The 21,740-nt window shown below is 38.7% G+C and overlaps 1 protein-coding gene across 3 annotated transcripts in view; it reads right to left on the bottom strand.

Moving 5' to 3' along the window:
* The window catches only part of DMD (dystrophin), a 2,245,117-nt gene that overhangs the window by 198,436 nt on the left and 2,024,941 nt on the right, over nt 1-21,740 (bottom strand). For all 3 annotated transcript variants that reach the window (XM_030933724.1, XM_030933725.1, XM_030933726.1), the window contains one exon: nt 13,216-13,276. In XM_030933724.1, coding sequence (XP_030789584.1) covers nt 13,216-13,276 — 61 coding nt within the window. The remainder of the gene's footprint in view (nt 1-13,215; nt 13,277-21,740) is intronic.

A 21,740-nucleotide genomic window follows, 5' to 3' on the forward strand; every position in this document is an offset into this window, starting at 1 on the left:
CTCTTTATTTTCCTTTTCTTCATCTTCTTTCTCTCTCTCTCTCTCTCTCTCTCTCTCTCTCTCTCTCTCTCTCTCTCTCTCTCTATATATATATATATATATATATATATATATATATATATATATTTGTGTGTATGTGTAGCTATGTATGTGTACATATAGATATATGAGTAAAATGTACACAAATCATTTTAAATTGGATGTATAAAGATATTTCCAACCTTGAACTTTTGCTGTGCCTGCTCAGCCCCTCCTGCTCCATCTAGGGTTCATTCTTACCTATTACTTGACTTTTTTTTGGTAGAAAAGTTCTTGTAATATTGATATAAGTAAGAGTGAGAAAAAACAATTAATCTAGCCTTTATTTGATACAGCACTTGTATTTACATATTAACACAGGGTGCCTACATTTTTCGGATAGAGATTTTTCTCTTCTCCTTCTCCTTTTTTTTTTTTTTTTTTTTTTCCTAGAGACAGAGTCTTGCTGTGTTGCCCAAGTTGGAGTGCAGTGGCACAAACATGGTTCCCTATAGTCTCAACTTTCGGACCCCTGGGATCAAGCAATCCTCCTGCCTCAGCATCCTATGCGCCTGGGACCAAAAGCACATGCCACCATGCCAAACATTTTTTTTTTTGTAGAGACAAAGTATCATTTTGTTGCTCGGGCTGACTTCAAACTCCTGGACTCAAGTGTTCCTTCTGCTTTGACCCCCCAAAGTGCTGGGATTACATGCTTGAGACACTGTGTCTGGCTATATTCAGACAGAGATTTTTCTTAATCTTCAGAAAACATAAGCCATTATTTATCTTCAAAACCATATTAATTGCCCAGATTGGTTTTGTAATTTTGAGTCACTATAAGAGAAAGGAGAAATACTTCTTTTGAACCATGTAGTTATAATGATAAAAAATAAAGAATAAAGAATATCATTCTGCAATAATGAATATCATTTCACAATAAGAATAAAGAATATCATTCTGCAATAAGATGAAATGTTCTGCATGTAATACATGGGCAGACTCAGTGCTTAAGGCTTGGGGAAATTGTGACTTATAGCCACAGACCATATATATTTGCCTATTAATGCTAAAACCATAGGCCTCCGGCTTAAGGGAAGGATGAGACTATCTGCTCTGGAAGGGGGGCAGTGGTGTCAAATTCAAGGACATGCACAAATGTTGCAAAGGCTCCTGCAGAGCACTTCTTGTCCATCTAAACTGACCATGCCCTACCTTTCAAAAAGACTTACAATTGAGGTTATGAAGAGAAACACGTTCTATGACATTTACTAAGTATGGTCTTGGCCATAGGAAGCCCTGATGGAGGTGATGGAATGTAACTTAGAAATCCTTTGCTTTTCTGCTCCATTGGTCTATATGTCTGTTTTGGTACCAGTACCATGCTGTTTCGGTTACATGTAGCTTTGTAGTATAGTTTGAATTCAGGTAGTGTGATGCCTCTAGCTTTGTTCTTTTTGCTTAGAATTGTCTTGACTATACAGGGTCTTCTTTGATTCCATATGAAATTTAAAATAGTTTTTTTTTTTCTGATTCTGTGAAGAAGGTCCATGGTAGTTTGATGGGAATAGCACTGAATCTATAAATTACTTTTGGCAGTATGACCATTTTCACTATATTGATTCTTCCTGTCCATGAAAGACCTCAGAAATAACACCACACATCTACAAACATCTGATCTTTGACAAATCTGACAAAAATAAGCAATGGGGAAAGGATCTTCTATTCAGTAAATGGTGCTGGGAAAACTGTCTAACCATGTGCAGAAAACAGACACTGGACCGCTCCCTTACAACTTATACAAAAATTAACTCAAGATGGATTCAAGACTTAAATGTAAAACCCCAAATCCTAAAAACCCTAGAAGAAAACCTAGGCAATACCATTCAGGACATAGTCATGGGCAAAGACTTCATGACAAAAACGCCAAAAGCAACTGCAACAAAAGACAAAATTAACAAATGGAATCTAATTAAACTAAAGAGCTTCTGCACAGCAAAAGAAACTATCATCAAAGTGAACAGGCAACCTACAGAATGGGAAAAAAAATGTTCAATCTACCCATCTGACAAAGGTCTAATATCCAGAATTTACAAGGAACTTAAACATATTCACAAGAAAAAGACAAACAACCCTATCAAAAAGTGAGCAAGGGATATGAACAGACACTCCTCAAAAGAAGACATTTACATGGCCAACAAACATATGAAAAAAAGCTCAACATCACTGATCATCAGAGAAATGCAAATGAAAACCACAATGAGATGCCATCTCACACCAGTCAGAATGGCGATTATTAAAAAGTCAGGAAACAATAGATGCTGGCGAGGCTGTGGAGAAATGGAAACACTTTTGCACCGTTGGTGGGAATGTAAATTAGTTCAACCATTGTGGAAGACAGTATGGCAATTCCTCAAGGATCTAGAACCAGAAATACCATTTGGCCCAGCAATTTCATTACTGGGTATACACCCAAAGGATTATAAATCATTCTACTACAAAGACACATGCATACATATGTTTATTGCAGCACTATTTACAATAGCAAAGACAAGGAACCAACCCAAATGCCCATCAATGATAGATTGGATCAAGAAAATGTGGCACATATAAACCATGGAATACTACACAACCATAAAAAGGAATGAGATCATGTCCTTTGCAGGGTCATAAAACTGGAAGCTATCATCCTCAGCAAACTAACACAGGAACAGAAAACCAAACACTGCACGTTCTCACTCACAAGTGGGAGTTGAACATTAAGAACACATGGACACAGAGAGGAGAACAATGCACACCAGGGCCTGTTGGGGTTTGGGGGTTGAAGGGAGGGAACATAGAGGATGGGTCATTAGGTGCAGCAGACCACCATGGCACACATATACCTAGGTAACAGACTTGCACATTCTGCACATGTATCCCAGGTTTTTTTTGGTGTGTGTGTGTGTGTGTTTTTCAGAAGAAAAAAAGAAAAAAGAAGAGGGTAGATCTCATTTTAATTGATTTAGACCAGAATAAAACATTTTAAAAATCTAAAAAAAAAAAAAAAAAGAAAGAAAATAAATACTTTGCTTTCTCAGCCTGCAGGGAGAGAGAAGAGTGCTTACATCAAGACTGGCCAAGTTTTTGTTTCATTTTGTTTTGTGTTCCCCTTTATTGCCCAAAGCAGGAAAGAGTAACTTAGGTCTCTGCAACTTGATAGGGCAGATACGCCAAGGAAAACCCACCTAACAGTTCAGGGAAGGACTAATAGAGTAGTTTTGGTGATGCCCAAGATGGCAGCCTCGCAGTGGTGGATTGGCCACATTTGGTTATACAAATGGCCAGTTTTCAACCAAAAATATTAGAAAGTTGAAACAGCTAGAAGCAATAGCTGAGATGATGATGATGATTTTATTTGATTTATTTATTTTTATTTGTATAAATTTATGAGGTACAAGCGCAGTTTTGTCACAGGGATATGTTGCATAGTGGTGAACATGGGCTTTTCGTGTATCCATCACCAAAGTAATGCACCTTGTACCCATTAAGTAATGTCTCATCATCCACCTGTCTCCCAGCATACTGCCCTTCTGAATCTCCAATGTCTACTCTTCTGATCATGATGATTTCAAGTATCAATTCTCCCCCCTCCCTTTTATTAGAATGACTTGGGTAAGCCTCCAACTTTTTTGAATCTCAGATGTTTCTTCTCTCTTTTTAACATACATACACACATACATACATACATTTATTTATTTATTTTGAGATGGGGTCTCACTCTATCACCCAGGCTGGAGTGCAGTGGTGTGATCTCGGCTCACTGCAACCTCTGCCTCCCTGGTTCAAGGGATTCCCCGTCCCAGCCTCCTGAGTAGCTGGGACCACGGGTGCGTGCCACCACATTCAGCTAACGTTTTGTATTTTTGGTAGAGATGGGGTTTCGCCATGTTGCCCAGGCTGGTCTTGAACTGCTGAGCTCAAGTGATCCACCCGCCTTGGCCTCCCAAAGTGCTGGGATTATAGGCATGAGCCACCACGCCCGGCTGATAGCAACTTTTTCTTTATTTTATAATAATTGGAGTTGTTATAAGGATTAAATGGGAAGATACAGATGAAACACTTAGTCTGTCATTTAGCACATAGTAGGCACACATTAAACTTTGCTTTTCTTCCTGTCTAGTAGATTACATGGACTTAACTATGAGATGTACTGTTTACAGAAAACTCATGAACAAGAAATAGTGACCAAACCAAAAGGAAAGAAAACAACTAAACAACTCCTTCTAAAGCAAAAAAGAAGCAAGTTAAAAATTACACATTGCACTGACCATCTGACACGCAATGGCTTTGGGGACCAAGATGGATGTGGATAAGCTGAGAAAGAAAAACAGAAAAAAGCAGTTGAAAGTTTCAGGAAGAGCAGCGAGGCTTCTCAGTTTCATCCCCCCAGGAGTTAATGGTATCACAGAAAACGTGATCATTTGCCGAATGCCGACAGTGAGCTAAGTCTCATCTAGGACCTGCTCTTAGAAGCTTTCCAGAGTCAATATCCAGAGATACTGTTTTTCTATCTTGTACAACAGTTTAAAAAATTTGCAACGTGACAGCACTGATTTATACAATGCACTCACAGTCTTTTTCTTTAAAAAAGAATACACAGAGAGAGAGAGAGAGAGAGAGAGAGAGAGAGAGAGAGAGAGAGAGAGAGAGAAACAGAGAGAGAGAGAAAGAGAGAGTGTGTGTTAACGTGTTAACATTTTTCCTGAAAAAAGTATTTAATGCCCTCTCCCTACCTACTACTCCCCCACCCTATCCCCTGGAATGAAGGAGGGGAAGACTGAATGGAATTTGGAGTTTTCCCACTGAGAAAGGGGCATTTTCTGCAACCAGGTCAGTGTTCAAAGGACTAATGCTCTAAGGAAATTATCCAAAGAGGAGAGAGGCAGTTCAGGGTTATTAAGTTATTTTAAAACATTGCCTGGGCTGTTGCTGCTGACCTTTGTGAAGGGAACAGGATGCTGCTTCCCAGGGGAACAGAATAAGAAGCAATTAGAGAAGCCTAGGAGAGGCTCGGGAATGTTTGGGAATTCACACATACCCCAAATTACGTGGGAACGCTAAGAATGAAAATAAACTAATTTGATTAGGGACATATTTGGGTTCTAGAAAATATTCTAAAAATGCAGCTCACACTGTATAGCTCTATGAGTGTTTTCTTACAAACCTGAACACTCGGTATCTAACAGAGGTCAATAAGACCTCAATCCAGTTTCAGTGGAGAGAAGGAGAGCCAGTTAACATTTAAGTAATATTCTTTATGTGTCACAAAGTAGAATGGGTGTCACGTTAAGCAAGTGGCTTAAATGAACAGAGTTGGGATATGATACAGCTGTTTCAAATGCAGATTTATTTGATGCGACTACTGGTTTTTTTTTCTAACACGTGATTATGTAAGAAAGTGCATGTTTAAGAAAGTTAGAAAAAGAAAATGGGGGAAATAGCTGAAATAATTTACTCTTCTTCTTTTGGATAAACCAACTTGAATATGTTCTATGATCATTCTCACATTTCCAAAAGTGTCATGAATGAGGCAGGGAATGCTATACCATGTGTATTATAATAGAGGATTATTTTGCCCATACACACATTAAATTTTAGCTGCCACATGTATAGGTGTATGTATATATGTTACCACCTTTCCCCATTCCATATGCCATATAGAATGTTACAACATTTTTCTGCAAAATAAAAATGTATCATTGATGACATTCTGTTAAGACTCAGTGGCTACTATATCCTGGCCCAAAAAGTAGGTCCTATCCACAATGCTCAGTGAAAAACAGTAGCTGATCAGTTTAAAGCTCTATTGACCACTAGAAAACCAGAAGAAGCCTCATGAATGATATTGAGGAAAAACAGACTCCAGTTCTACTGAAACAAAGCTAGAGCTGACAGTGGTCCCAGGCATTATCTAGTTCAACCTTCTCATTGAGGTTGAGCTAAGTTATACTCGTTATCATATTGTTATATCCAGAACTCAGGTTTTGGTATGAACCATTCATACATCCATGCTAAGGACTGTCTCTTAGGCACCAAACTGTAGGAGCTATAAAGAAACTCTATCAAATACTCAGCATGCTTTCTAACACTAAAGTTCATGTCTAGAGGGCGTGAGAGATGGATTTGAGTGGTAAATCTAAATTGACACACAAATACTAGAAGATATTTTTGAAGGTGAAATGAGTCAGCAAACTGAAAAGCACATAGAATTACTGACATATGTTCATGAATTCATTCAAATATTTACTGAGTACCTGTTATCTGTGAGGCACAATGCTAGAAAAAAGAGATAACAACACCTATCCTCCTGGAGTCTGTTATTTCAGTCAAGGTGATACAAATCAGCTTGTGAAACTACAAAAAAAGGATGTGAGGGTTTTTTTCATGAACCTATGAGACACAGATGATATCAACATCTACATCTTCCAACAAGATCCACAAAACCAAAGGCCAGACTCAGTACTCTGCACAACACTATGGCACCCCTTTCAGTCTCTCTCAGTTAATATCTTAACCTGAATTGTTTTCATGATTATATCATCAATTATGTATTACCAACTATTCCTTCATTGTGGTTACATAGCTTAATGAGACTCAGGTAATGTGACCTTTGAAACCATCAAATGGCAGAGGAGAAAACACAGCAGAGAAGATTGACCTCTGGGTTATCTTTGTGTACTAAAGCCTTTTGAAAAGTCAGAGCATCAGGCTTTTGGCAGTGATTTCAAAAATTTAATTACCCCGAGATATTCACCAGCATCCTCAAAGACTGACAGGTCAGATTAGACAGCTGAGTCTCTGTTGCTTCCACTTCTCATCATCAATAGTGCTAAATAGTTAAGTAAAACATTCAATATTATTTGTCCTTTCTATCCTGATAAGATTGATGGTGCAATAAGAATCCTCAAGGGCGATATGAAGATTCATTTTCACTTCTCTGGAAAACGATCACAAACAATTTCTATTTCAAAGTCAACATTCACAAAATCAGAAAATGTTAGTACTGGAAATGACCTGTGATATCATGTCATTCTGCTTCCTTAAATGACAGAGGGAGAAACTGAGGCCCACAGAAAATAATCAATTTCCCATTGGTCAAGTATTAATAGCTAGGTGACAGTAAAGCTGGAACTAGAATTCAAGTCTTATGATGCCTAGTGTATTTAAAATTTCCCCTATTTAACGTTGTCTTAGGTGCTAAAAGGTATATTTTGAAGAAAAATATACACAAGAAAGATCTTGCCAGAAACAGCACAAAATTATATACTACATGATGTGTTCATATTGTATGAAAGATTATGACAAAATTCAACCGATTTTCAAACCCAATGTCAGAAGACTTGTATCATTCTTAGAAGAGTGAGGTGTCTTGAATAAGAAATCAGGAAATGTTTTCTATGTTGATATCATACTCCAATTTCTTTATAATAAGAACCCATCTCATTGGCAGAAGATGTGTCTACTGCAAACCAGCCAACACAGGGATATTTAACATGTTGATTGCTGTTAAGGCTAAGATGTAGTTAGGCACTGCTCCCTCTGTGTATAAATACAGGTACTGAAATAGCAATCAATATTTTGAAGGAACAAATCAACCAACCAAAACTTGAATTGGAGCAATGCCTGGCACCAACAGGAGCTAGAGCAAGAATGAGAGCAAGATATGCTTTAAGCACGGAACATATTTGGAATCTGAAAAAATTGCCATGAAAGTAGTAATAGAGGCAATATAGTAGGGGGCAGGGGAAGGTGGTGTCAAGATTCAGATGCTACTGGAGTTAGGGAAACACTGGTACTAAAAACCAGAGCAAGAGCCATGAGTTCAAACCAGAATGTAGACCAACAGGATACAGAAAGCCACAAATACCAAAAGGTAAATCTAGACAGATGGCCACAGTTCCACGCAGAGAGTCAAATACTCATACTAATAGAGCTGTAGGAATGGTAGGCCATAAGAAGACAGGACAGTCAGAACCCAAATCAGCAATTTTGTCAGCACACACAGCAACAGTAATAAAAAAGGTTGACTGAAGCAACAGTTAACTTCATCTAGTAAGGTTTTATATCGCATTTTGCTAAGCAGGAAGCAGCAGAAAGTTGTGAGCAACTCAGATGCAATAAATGGTTGTGGAAACGTGCCTGAGATTGAGAGTGAAGAGAAGGGTCGATCAAGGTCATCAGGCAACATATACAGCAACGTATATACAATATTCAAAATTACCAGCAGGAAAAGATAAACACTCCTTTGGACATGAGTTGCTTCTTGAGCACTGCATGTAAAAAACAAAAGCGGAACAGTTAGCAAGTTCCCAAGAACCTCATCTTTCACTCTTCTGTGAAGGGCTTCAGAGATATTTCAAAAGGGAACCTGATGAAATGCATTACTGCTGATTGAGTCAGCAGGTTTACTCCTGAGTTTCATTAGTGAATTCTTCCCAATATTTAGCAACCACAGCGTCTTTGAAGGAGGAAAGGACCAGCTTGTCTAAAAATCAAATCCTTCCTAAGGGACAGCAGGCAGAAATATAAGGTCAAACACTTCAGCTGGTATTACAGAAAAGTAGCAGAAAACTAACCTCTGGCTAGAACTAATATATGTAGAAGAGGTTATGACCTCAATTGATCTCTCCATTTCTGCACCAATGGGAGACAGCAAATAACATTTACTTTCTTCATGAGTGAGTGGAAACTAGAGACGATGCTAACAAATTTCATAACCAATATTTGAGCCAGTCTAGTCACGACATCCCAAAGAAGATATAACAGAGCTGGAAAAGATCCAGGGAAAAACAACTAAGATAATCAAGGGGAAAGCTTATCTTTCAGTCAAGGACAGACTAAAAGACTAAAAAGGATTAGAATTTCTCAGACTGGGAAGATGAAAATGAAAAGCATTAGTGGGGGGATGTGAGGCTAAAGTTGACTCTGGACAAAAATAAATGTCTTTGCTGAATTTCAAAGAATTTAATTGAGGCCATTCCTTGAGGTCAAAGGATGCAGATTCAAGAGACATTGAAATGCCTATATTTATATAGAAGTCGGTACATTTATGGAACATATTATTATTAAGACAAAACTGAAGTGGGGAATAGGAAAAGCTTGACACCATTGGATAAACTCACTGCCAGTTGATTTACAATGCATTATTAAGACGTGGTCATGATGTACCTGAATTTTTTAGGCAAAATGCACTAGGTTACCTGACAAAACAACCGTTGGTATCTTCGTCTAGGACAGAGTTCTGGGCTAGTTGCCCTGTTGGTCTGACCCAGTGTGGTATTTCTTATGCTTTTATTATGACATCTATGCTGGAACATCCTGCATGCATGTTTGGGATTCCTAAATTCTTTTGACAGTCCAGAACACAGACGAATAATTTTCTAACTCATTAAGAAAGCAAGAGAGCCCCAGCTCTTGGCTCTGTTTGGTTTACCCATATGGGAGCATGCAACATAAAAAGGTGAAAGAAATCCTAACAGAATGCAGCAGCTGGTTAAAGGCTATTATATTGAAATTTTCATGAGTTTGACAGTAGGCCAAAAAACTACAAAATGGCAGAGAGTAGAAAAGGCAGTTGTAACAGGTTGAACATTGTTGGTGATTATTTTTTCAGTGGCAATGAAAGCTGTAATCAAATAACCTGAAAGAGATGCTGGCAGGAATAAGGGAGCCCCAAGGGAGAGGGAATATGAAAACTGTAACAATGATGTATGCTGTGGACAAATAAACTAGACAAACATGTAGTTTGAAGTATCAAAATCAAGGTTCTTAGCATCATATGAAAAGCTGATGTCAGGATGCAGGCATAAACACTGCCTGATTTGCAAACTAGAGCAAAAGATGTTAATGACTTAAAATCTCAAGAATGAGTGCACAATTCAGCAACCAAAAGGAACTGTGCTATTGGTATAGAAACCTCTTGTTTTGTGGGCGATCCCTTTATCCCAGCATTGAAAAGAAAAAGTTATAAAGCATCGAAAACATAGCCAGAGAAGACACCTGGTTTTGCAGCTGGGCATCTGTGGCAAAAACTCTTGACTGGAAGTCAAGACAAACAAGATAAGAAAGAGGAAAAACGAGGACTGGTTGAAGCATTGTCACTGTAAACTTATTTTTGTTCTTTTTAGACCAATATGGCATCTCAGATTATGAATGGCATTAAGCTGTGCATAAAGCCCACCGAATCTTGTACCTCAAATTAATTTGCTTTCAATAGAAAATTTTAGATAATAGTAATGGCTAATAAGACACAAGTGCCATTAATCATCTGCTTACTGACAATGTTCATTTTATAAACATGTGTTTTCCCTATAGTACAGTTTAACATTTTATACTTATATTTGAGAAATTATATCATCCCTAATTTCAAACATTTATAATTGTAGAAAGAATTGCTCTCCATAAGGTTTCAGAGATATTTTTGAGAAATTACGTAATTTCCTCATTCCAAGGAACTGATTATTTCAGAGGCTTTCAAGGTCTCCATACTCACCTTTCTGCAAATTTGTCCTACCTATTTTTCTCTCTCTCTTATCATGAGCCAGGAAGTATAATAGTCCTAAATTATATACCAAGATTTGAGTTCTTTAAAGAGGTGTGGTGAAATTGGAGTGGGTTGACAGGGCATATCTAAAGCTAATTAAACAGTGGAAAAATAAAATTCCTATTTTTTAAAGTAAGAATTTGCATTATATTCATTAAAATAATGAATCTTAAAAATAAAGATATTATCGAACAAAAGCTGAGATCTTAGGTTTTTAAGTTTGGACAGGACAACTGAATGAGTCATACTCATTAAGTCTTAGAGATAAAAAGGATCTTAGATATCATCTAGTCCAACTCTTTATTTTATGAATTAGAAATCAAGGTTTGGCTGGGCACGGTGGCTCAAGCCTGTAATCCCAGCACTTTGGGAGGCCGAGGCGGGTGGGTCACCTGAGGTCAGGAGTTCGAGACCAGCCTGACCAATATGGTGAAACCTCGTCTCTACTAAAAATACAAAAATTAGCCAGGGATGGTGGCAGGTGCCTGTAGTCCCAGCTACTTGGGAGCTAAGATGGGAGAATTGCTTGAACCCAGGAGGCAGGGGTTGCAGTGAGCTGAGGTCGGGTTATTGCACTCCAGCCTGGGCAACAGAGTGAAACTCCATCTCAAAAAAAAAAAAAAAAAAAAAAAAAGAAACCAAGATTTTTATAGGTTAAGTGACTTGCCTAAAGCCATACAATCACCTAATGACAGAGCCTCTAAGACTAGACTGGAGGACTAAAATAATAAGAAGTTTTCTTTTTCACAGATCTGTGCCCTTATCAATACCATCACCATGGTCTTTAGGTACATGAAGGAGCATTGAACAAATCGGATATGTAGCTGCTCTCTAATTCCACTGAGAAACAGTAAGAGACTAATACACAGAAGGGAATTACAGCTTTTCCGGAATTTGTCTCCTTTTTATTTCCGTTCCCCCACAGAAATGTACTGGGATCTCTTGTAGTAGAAGTAACATCAGGGAGAAGATGAATATATAGGGAAAGGACAACGGGACCGGGGAGACCCTAGGAATCCATGTGAGACCTCTAGTGAGCCCCAAACAAGTAGTCATTTGGAGAATAATAGCTTAAAGGTGTCTTGAATTCTCCAGTGATCCTAAAACCTCATCTATGAAAGGAGAAAAAGAGTCTTTATTTCAGTTCATAAAGGAATTGGATAAAAGTGAGAGCTTTATGAATTGGTTGAAGAAGTAGCAGGTTTCAAACATGTTAGCCAGAAATAAAAATTTGTGAGGACAAAGACACTGATGTAGAAAATCACTGTCTAGAGTTTGAAGACAATTGTTCCATAAAATATACAGTGGATGTAAGGTAATACAGTGCATGTCTACATCAATATATTATTTAATAAAGCATGTGATTTAAATAGGTATTTAAAATGTATAATTTTGAGTGACTAAATTAATGAATTAAATATAACAAAAATAATAACATTAAATTCAGAAAATAAGAAAACTAAAAAGCAGAATCAGCATACGAAAAAAGAACTTTCAAGTTAAGAGATACCTCATCTGGAAAAATGTAATAAGACAAATGGTAAACCGTTTCCTAAAGTATGTATCTCTCCTGAAAGAGTCAAAAGACTACCTTCACTCCCATTTTTCTGAGTTAACAAAATAGAGGCATAAAATCAAATTTCTTGAGGACTATAGTAATGAAGATCTAGGACTGCTGTTATTGCTTTAGAACTGAATTAAGAAGAATTGATGGGCAGTGAAAGAATAAAAACAGATTCAATAAAAGATGGCAGGCAGAAAAAAAATGGGAAAACATATAATATTTTTAGTCAGACTCATGGCAGAAGCAAGTTCAAAGACTTCAGTTGGTATTGAAGACTATTTTATGAACCCAGTAAATTGTAATTGTTGCTGAGGTTTCCAACTCAAAGTTAAATTTAAGTAAGACTCTACTGCACAATGGATGAGAGACTGTGAAGGTATCACAATCACTCAATATCCTCTCTCCTCTCTCTTCCATGTTGACCCAATGTATTGTCACTTATATTTCATGCAAAACACTACAGAAGGTGCTTCCAAGTACCCATATTCTTTTGACTGGCACAAATGTTTCCATTAAACAGTATCATTCTGTTGTTGTTAGGTGACAAATACTGAGTGTTACGTATCAAGAATGAACAAGTAAGCCCTATAAGTCGAGGACTGCTGCTTTCTGCCTTTTCGAAACATGAAGTATTCATTTACCCAAAACAGTTGTGTACATATAACTGTGGAAATCTTCTATCTTTGACTGAAGAAGAAATGTGAGAAATCCCCTAAATAAATGAAATTGTTCTTGCAAAGATTGACTCCCAGTATCAATAAAATTATCCGGAGCTTTTTGTTCTATTGTGAAAAATCCGCCCCCTCTGTCACAAAACACACCGTATATCCTGCATTAAATAAACTTTTCTTAAAAGTGGTTCCCCATTGCATCAGCAAATTTACAATGGCAATTTTAGAATAAGTTTTTTATCCAAGCTTCCTCAGGAAAAAAAAGAAATAGGTATTGTAGGCCAGGCTAGTGTCACATTTTAAAAATAAACCCACTTGTGAATATACAGATTAGTCACAATAAATGCTCCTTTAAAAATGTGATATTTCCAACTTACTTGATATAGTAGGGCACTTTGTTTGGCGAGATGGCTCTCTCCCAGGGACCCTGGACAGACGCTGGAAAGGAGGGAGGAAAAAAAGAAAGGCAAGGAGGTCAAATTCATCGCAAACAGGAAAGACAACATTAATCTCCAGAATTACAATTTTACACTGATATTGGTCTGTTTGCTCAGCTGCCCATGAAGACAGGACGGATTAACCTGCTGTTCTGAAATTTCTGTCCTAATCTAAGTGAAATTGAACTCATTCAGGCACAAAGATAAATGCAAAGGAAAAAAAAAAAAAAAAAAAAAACCCCACAAACCTTTCCACTGCTAAACCTATAGAACAGATAAGAAACTGAATGAGTAGACTGACGGGGTGTCTTGTATGTGTCTCCCTTGAGTGCTTTTTTTTTTTTTTATAATACTTCCTGTTGCTGGTTCTCAATATTTTTTACTATTTGATTGACTGGATTTTATTATTTCAGTAGCTGAAATATCCCTGTGTGATATATTTACATTCTAAGTTATTGAAGCTAAAATAATATGCTTATCCCTCTGATATGCTTGTTTTTATCTTTATTGGTTTAAAGAGAATCCAAATTCACGTACCAAATAGATTCTTAATTTGGGGCCTCAAAATGTCAGCTGACCAGTGTGATCTTATTAAAAGGTGACCAAAAGAGGGAATGGCTACTGATATCAGAGTGTAATAAGAAGACTTTTGTTATGAGTGATGAATCCTCTAGGTGAAATTTCATTTCACATTCTAGGAATTTGTTTTATTATGATTTCACTGTGTATTGGTCAAATGAGTGATCTTTGCAGTGTGTGTTTTTTTTTTTTTTCAGACTTAAGTTGTAGGATTTCTTCCCTAAAGCTGAACCTCTACAAATATATTTTATATACTGTTTGATCTGATTTTTTTTTCTTTCTTTAAGACAAAATAATCTTGTTGAGGAGGCACTATAACGTTTCCTCAACAACATAATCTTCCTCCTGAATATAGTTTCAAGACACTGGAGCTTTAAGAAACACAGACTATTATCAGAAACAGAAATAAAAGCAGCATTCTTATTAACATCTAGCAATTTCATGTGTCTATACTTTTTTCCCTGAATTTTCATTCTGCTAATAATTTGAAGCACAGCTGATGCTGACCATTATTTCCTCTTATGAAAAACTCCCTTTTAAATTAGTCTCACAGTACATTCACTCCGCAGTGTATTGAGATGTAAGAAAACGTCAAAGCTAATATATCCTTGACTACACTGTATAATATGAAAGAACAGCTTCTAATAAAAGTTAACTTCACCTACTGCCAGACAATTTAAGGGTAATGAAACTCCAGCTTCTTTGTTTTATATAGAGTAATAGAGGGATCAAATCACCCAACCTTTAACCAGACATGCTGTTTTGTACCTTGGAAATATGTCATTTAAATGATATAGGAAACGGATTTGTATTTGGCTGCTAATTATGCTTTTTCATTTTGGCAGATGGAAATTTTTAATACGGAGAAAAAAGACATTTAGCTGCTGTTTTGAAGTAGTCCCCGACTTTCAATTTCTCTCTGTCCTTCTTTCTCTGTTCCTTTCTTTTCCCTTCCTCCTGCCTTCCCTGCTTCCCTTTCCATCTTTGCCTTTTTCATTCTCTTCCCAACTCTCCTTTTGTCCTTTTTTCTTCTGTAGGATACAGCTCTCCTGTCCAAACAAGTTCACAGAGTAAATAAGATCTGATTTAAAATCATGGGCTAAGGCCAGGCGTGGTGGCTTACACCTGTAATCCCAACACTTTGGGAGGCTGAGGCAGACAGATCACCTGAGGTCAGGAGTTCGAGACCAGCCTGGCCAACATGACAAAACCCCATCTCTACTAAACACACACACACACACACACACACACACACATACACACACACACACACACACACACACACAAAAGCCGGGCATGGTGGCAGGTGCCTGTAATCTCAGCTACTCAGGAGAGTGAAGCAGGAAAATCGCTTGAACCCAGGAGGCAAAGGATGCAGTGAGCTGAGATCGCACCACTGCACTCCAGCCTGGGTGACAAGAGTGAAACTCCATCTGAAGAACAAACAAACAAACAAAACGTGGGCTAGACTTCCTGACCTATCTGGTCAAAGTCTGTTGTTATGGAAGTATTAAAAAGCTAGCCCTCTATAGCAGGAAACATGATGGAGAGTCAGAAATTATAGCTCCTGGCTGCTCAGTGTACCTTCTTCTTCAAATATCAGCAACATAAAAGGAAGAAGAGAACTCCAGAGAGCTCTTGGTCCAGCCCTCACTAGCTGTGAATGCCAAGCCTGTGAATACCTAAAATGAGAAAAGAATGGCTATTCTTTCCTTAAAGGTCTCTATGGGCTGAGGCCTCCCAATTTCTCTTATACCTTTCCAGGTTTTTTTTTTTTTTTTTTTTTTTTTTTTTTTTTTTTTTTTTTTTTTTTTAAATCATTCTAGTGGTCCAGAAATTCTTTCTAATTTGGAGGATGCTAGACTATCCTCTGACAGCAGAAGTATCACTTTGGATTTCCTACACTATTCTTAGGCGTCTCTCAGAAAGAAGTGTGCTGGAGAGGGCTGCTGGCTGCCTGACCTGGCTTAGGGGATTTCGGCCTGAAAGAAACAACTTCCAAGCAGCGAGAGACAGAGGAAAATCGGTGTTGCCTGGTTGAGTTAATGGGAAGATCTACGTAGGGTATCTAGAATTGACTTTATATGTTTACATTAAAAGGGGAAAAATTCCAATTAAATGTCAGAGAAGTTATCAGAATATGCTTGAACTAAATAGCTGAAAATATTTTAAAAGAATTTTAAAAATATTATAAATTCTAGATCAATATGAAATTTCAAGCTTTTGTAATTGCAGTTCTTAAGTGTTCATTTATTTTCCTTAAAAAAGCCTTTGGTCTTATGTGTAGCCATCAAATAGGTCCAATGGTGAGATTCAGTGTATTTTTTTTCCTGAAAGATGTTTTTCCCCTTTGATTCACAGTTTATAAATTCACCTAAGAAACTGCTTTGCAGTAATTGTTTGAAACCCTACAATTTTATACTCAAAAATGTACTTGACATGATAAAAAAAAAAAAAGGAAAATAACAACAGCCTCCCCTCATTCCTTCCCTGCTCCATCATAACCACATACACACACACTGGAACTACTTGCTTTAGAAATAACACACAATTGGATGATAGTTCTATGGAGTTGGGTTCAGTGCTCCTTCTCAAGAGATTCTTAAGGGTTGTTGGCAATTTCATTTGGGGCTGCCAGATGATTCTGGTCTTCCATCTATTCAAAAGTTGATCAAATATGTGGTAGTGCTCATAAGTGTGCCACAGAATTTTTTCATTTCTTGTAGCAGTACTGACGCCAACAACAGCTGTTTCTTATCTCAGTGTACCAGTGGAAGCTTGTCATTCTTCATAAAGCTAGCCTACGTAATAGACACACACATGTTTTATGCCTGATGGGTCAATTTTTAGTAGCTCATCAAAAGCAAATTTATCGGCAAATAGTTTTTATATGACACCGGGTTGTCCTTTGGTATTTTCTTATACAGATGTGTCTATAACCACTACGTGTAATTCCAGGGCAGCTTTGTGATTCAGATTCTTGAATGTACAAAGCATCCATTATCATACAGCACCAGAATCATGGGGTATTGTCCACTGAATTTAAATAGCGAACTACACATGCATTTATTTATTGCAAAACCAACCTCTGAATTTCCTTTTGTGTTACAGATACAGTATGTTATTAAGAGCAAGAAAGGGTAGCAATTCTACCTTCAAATGCTTTTCCTTCCTTGAGGTGACAGGATTCAATATTGTGCCCGAGGTAGTTTTGAAAATCACAAGCACAGATCACATTATTTAGGGGAAGTTCTTATTTCAACCATTTGTAAACGCATGATGAACAGAATGTGCCAAGCGATGCACCCTGGTGTTAAGTCATATTTTAATCGGCACAGGGGCCTAACCAGAAAATTAAAAAGAATGCTAATGTTATTTTAAGACATGCCAAAAGAGCACTTTCTGGAATTCCAACCCAAACACATTCATTAATCTCTCTACTTTTCTCATATTTGGTAGATCTGGAGTTCGATAACATAAGTGGGTCAAAAAAGTGGGGGCAGTTTAGATAAATAACCAATATAGCAATCACTGGAGGTAAAATAGAAAACTCACCTCTGTGGTTGAACAAAAGGCATTAGGGAGGATCTACTAGCCACTGGCACTTAGCTCCTCAGAAGTACTCAAATTCTGGTAATGGTCTTATGGATACATTCCATATTGATGCAATGAGCAATGCCTCTGAATCTTTTCCCCACTATCTCTGTACCCCAAACCCTAGGAATCCTTTTAGACATTTTTTTTTCTAGTCGTCTCATCCCTCATAAAAATTTAATACTACAGATGTACTGTATGTCTGTTTATGGACTATGTGTATCTGTGCTTCACGCATAAAAGTAGTAAGTTTTTTCATTATCCAGGAAACAATTTTCACCCCCTTGGGAGCAATATCACGCTCATTAAGAATGCTTAATCTAGAGAGAGTGAGGGGGAAGGTGGGAGGAGGAGAAAGGAACAAGGAGTTGCTGAAAATAACTCATGTACCTGAAACATGACCTAAACTAGCTCATTTCAAACTCTTAATGACCTGTGAGGTAGGTATTGTCATTTTTACTTTGCAGATGTTGAAGTACCACATTAGATCACATGAGATCAAATGAGCTAGTAAGGTCATAAATTAGATCCTAATTTTGGTTTATTACTCAAGATGAAATCAGATGGATGATCCAGAAAATAAAGGAGAAAACAAATATATTGTATTTCTACTATGTGCCTTGCACTGTATGTTATCTGATGTAATTCTCTCCAGCACCCTGTGAGATCATGCTATTCCATTATTACAGATGAAGAAACCAAGGCTCAGAAACGTTCAGTAAACTAATCCAGGTCATGCAGCTAGTAGAGAGGGCAACCAGGATTACAACCAAGTCTGTTTAGTCTTCGAACTTCACTCTATTTTATCATGTGTGGTACATAACTGATAATAAATATTTTGCCAAAAAGCCAAGTAAATACATAAATCTTAAAAAGGATTATTATAGCATCTAGTCCAAGTTTGCTACATTATGTCTGATATCTACATTTACTCTCTACATCATTTCCACCAAATGATTTTCCAGGAGCTGCTTGAACAACTTTATTGCCATCACATTATGGAGGAGCTATTTTGAATTTTCCGTAGCTTTAGAAACGGAAGACGATTAGAAACAGCTTCCTTTTATTCTGGTCAAAAACTGCCTCCCTGTCATCTGTAATCTCAACCATAGCTCCTGTTTTAAATGTACCAAATCAATTATCTGATCAGTTTCAGAGACGCTAATTTCAAAAGAGCTAAGATGAGGCTTATTTTCACCTGATGAAGACAAAAACAGAGTCCCAGTTCCCAATGAAAAAAAGGTAACTAACATCATTTAACTCATTATGTAACATTTCGTTACTGAACACCTTATTTGTGTTACCCATTGTGCAAAGTTCTGGCACTGTTGTAGTAAGACAGACAGACACAGTTCCTGCTACTTTGCTCTTAATTTTAGTCTCTGAGGATATCTTTCTTTCTCTCTCTTTTTTTTTTTTTTTTTGAGACAGAGTCTCACTCTGTCGCCCGGGCTGGAGTGCAGTGGCCGAATCTCAGCTCACTGCAAGCTCCGCCTCCCAGGTTCACGCCATTCTCCTGCCTCAGCCTCCCGAGTAGCTGGGATTACAGGCGCCCGCCACCTCGCCCGGCTAGTTTTTTGTATTTTTTTTAGTAGAGACGGGGTTTCACCGTGTTAGCCAGGATGGTCTCGATCTCCTGACCTCGTGATCCGCCCGTCTCGGCCTCCCAAAGTGCTGGGATTACAGGCTTGAGCCACCACGCCCGCCCGAGGATATCTTTCAATGAGCACATCTGCCATTCCAGCATTAAAATCAATAAAGTGGTATTTACTGAACACACATTATGTGCTCAGCTCCATGCTAGGTATTTGCAGGCAAGGGTGGGTTGGGGAAAGAAGTCCAAACATGTCCCTCACCCTTAAGGGCCTTATTATTCAAATGGGATCAGGTTTCACAAGAACATATATTATAATGGGACTGTATCAGTCAGGGTCCTGGCAGGAAACAGATGGCACAATCAAGTTGGGTAAAGGTGAGGAGACTTCAGTAGATGGGCTGTTCACAAAGGTGTTTGCAGAGAGTAGGGAGATCACAAGGGATATTTTTAAAAGGGAGCCATTGAGCATGTGCATAGGGTAAAGAGGATCTTTGGTCATGTGACAGGATCTTTGGTCAAGGGAAGTAGGTAGGGAGGGAGTCAGGGGAATAAGCATTCCAACGTCATTCTCCATTTCCCACCATCTCCCACCATGGTACTCCAGTGGCTGAGCCCAGCCTGAAGCTAGGAGGGCTGGGGATTCCATTCATGCAGCCCACACAGGTCAACCTCACAAGGCCCAGGGCAAGGCAGGGAAGTGTGGAGAGTGGACGTAGAGGGACAAAGTGTAGATACTTTCTCATGCTGCTGTTATAGCAATAGACTCATAGCTGTCTTCGGGTTCTCCCTAGCTTCTCAGCTAATCCAGTGTAGCACTAATAGATTAATTTCTCCAAAGTACTATTTGGAGCCCATCGCTTTTACTCAAAAATCTTCCATATTTCATAAACTAATTTTAAACCACTCATATATATAAGCTAATAAACTAAATTTAGAATTCCTTCCTTTGGTATTCAAGACCCTTTACATCCTGACTCCCCCTCACTTTTTTATCCCAGTCCTTCCTTATGTGACCTTAATGGTTTTATTTGTCCTTCCTTTCAGACCCTTTGTGCTCAGTGACAGAGACAGGCTGCCTGTATTATACGGAGTCTCCTTCTTCTTTAGTAACAGAATTTCTAACTGTTGGATGCAGCAATGTTCCCAAGGACTATGCATGTCAACTGAGGGTATTTGTGTGAGGCTTCTGGGAAAGTTCTTTAAAGGTGACTGACCAAATGGAGAGGCAGCTTTTGCCCTTTTCCCATTCCTCTTCCTGCCTGGAACACAGATGTGATGATGGGCAGAGCTATAGTAACCAGGAGAATGGAAGCCATCTAGTTGCAGTCCCCCAGAAGTAGATGAGACAAGAAGGTGAGTGGGGCCGGACTCAGCGGCTCACACCTGTAATCCCAGCACTTTGGGAGGCAGAGGTGGGCAGATCACTTGAGGTCAGGAATTCAAAACCAGCCTGGCCAACATGGCAAAAACCCGTCTCTACTAAAAATACAAAAATTAGCCGAGCACGGTGGTGTGTGCCTGTAGTCCCAGCTACTTGGGAGGCTGAGGCTGGAGAATCGCTTAAATCTGGCAGGCTGAGGTTGCAGTGAGCCAAGATTACACCATTGCACTCCAGCCTGGGTGACAGAGTGAGACTCGTCTCAAAAAAAAAGAGAAGGTGAGTGTAAGTAGTTTCGGTGGCAATTCAAGGAAGCACTGGTAGAGGAGTTTGGGAAGTAAGGCAGAAAGGTAAGAAAGCTGATAAAGGACGCATTGCTGCTGGGGTCACCTGGGGCTCGGAGCAGCTGGGCACTTCAGTGCAGAGCACACTTCAAAATTATCTCACTCAAGGGATGAGGGAACTGGGTTATTTATCCACCATTGCTTGAGGGCTGCTCCTGGAGTATGGAGGGGGTAGTCATTAAATACCTGGCATTTCTGGCCTGCTCCTTGTGCCGATGAGCAGGCCCCAGTGGCCAGCAAAGGCCTAAAGTCAGAGTTGCAGGTGTTTGTAGATGGAAGTCTAGGCTTGGTGTTTGTGGGCATGGTGAATGCCAGAGGGCATCTGGGCAGGGCTCTGACAACTTATGCTACAGAAGCCATACACTAAGAGAGTGGTTGAGAAGAAAGATATGATAAGTTTGATTTACTGATGAAAATGAGTCACCATTCCAGCTTATCTATGATTTTCTATACAAGAAACATTAAACCCCTCCCTTGTTTAAGCCATTGTTTAGTTTAATTAGGTGCAGCCAAGCCTGCTTCTAATCGAAATATCCCAACCCCATTTTCACTAGCAAACCATATGACTAATCACATGATTCTTGGTTCAGCTTGGATACCATCCCTTACATCATACCTTTCATTCTTCCTGTCACTAGGCTGGAGTGCAGTGGTGCGATCTCGGCTCACTGCAATCTCCGCCTCCCGGGTTCAAGTGATTCCCCTGCCTCAGCCTCCTGAGAAGCTGGGACTACAGGTGTGCGCCACCACACCCAGCTAATTTTTATATATTCAGTAGAGATGGGGTTTCACCATGTTGGCCAGGATGGTCTTGATCTCTTGACCTAGTGATCCACCTGCCTCGGCCTCCCAAAGTACTGGGATTACAGGCGTGAGCCACAGTGCCTGGCCCTTCTTTAATTTTAAAAACTTTTTTCTTTAATTTTCAATAATATTTCTTTTTCTTTTTGACTACAAAAACAATATCATGGTT

This window comes from Rhinopithecus roxellana, chromosome 7 (genome assembly GCF_007565055.1).
Source record: "Rhinopithecus roxellana isolate Shanxi Qingling chromosome 7, ASM756505v1, whole genome shotgun sequence".
In the NCBI taxonomy this organism is placed as follows: Eukaryota; Metazoa; Chordata; class Mammalia; order Primates; family Cercopithecidae; genus Rhinopithecus; species Rhinopithecus roxellana.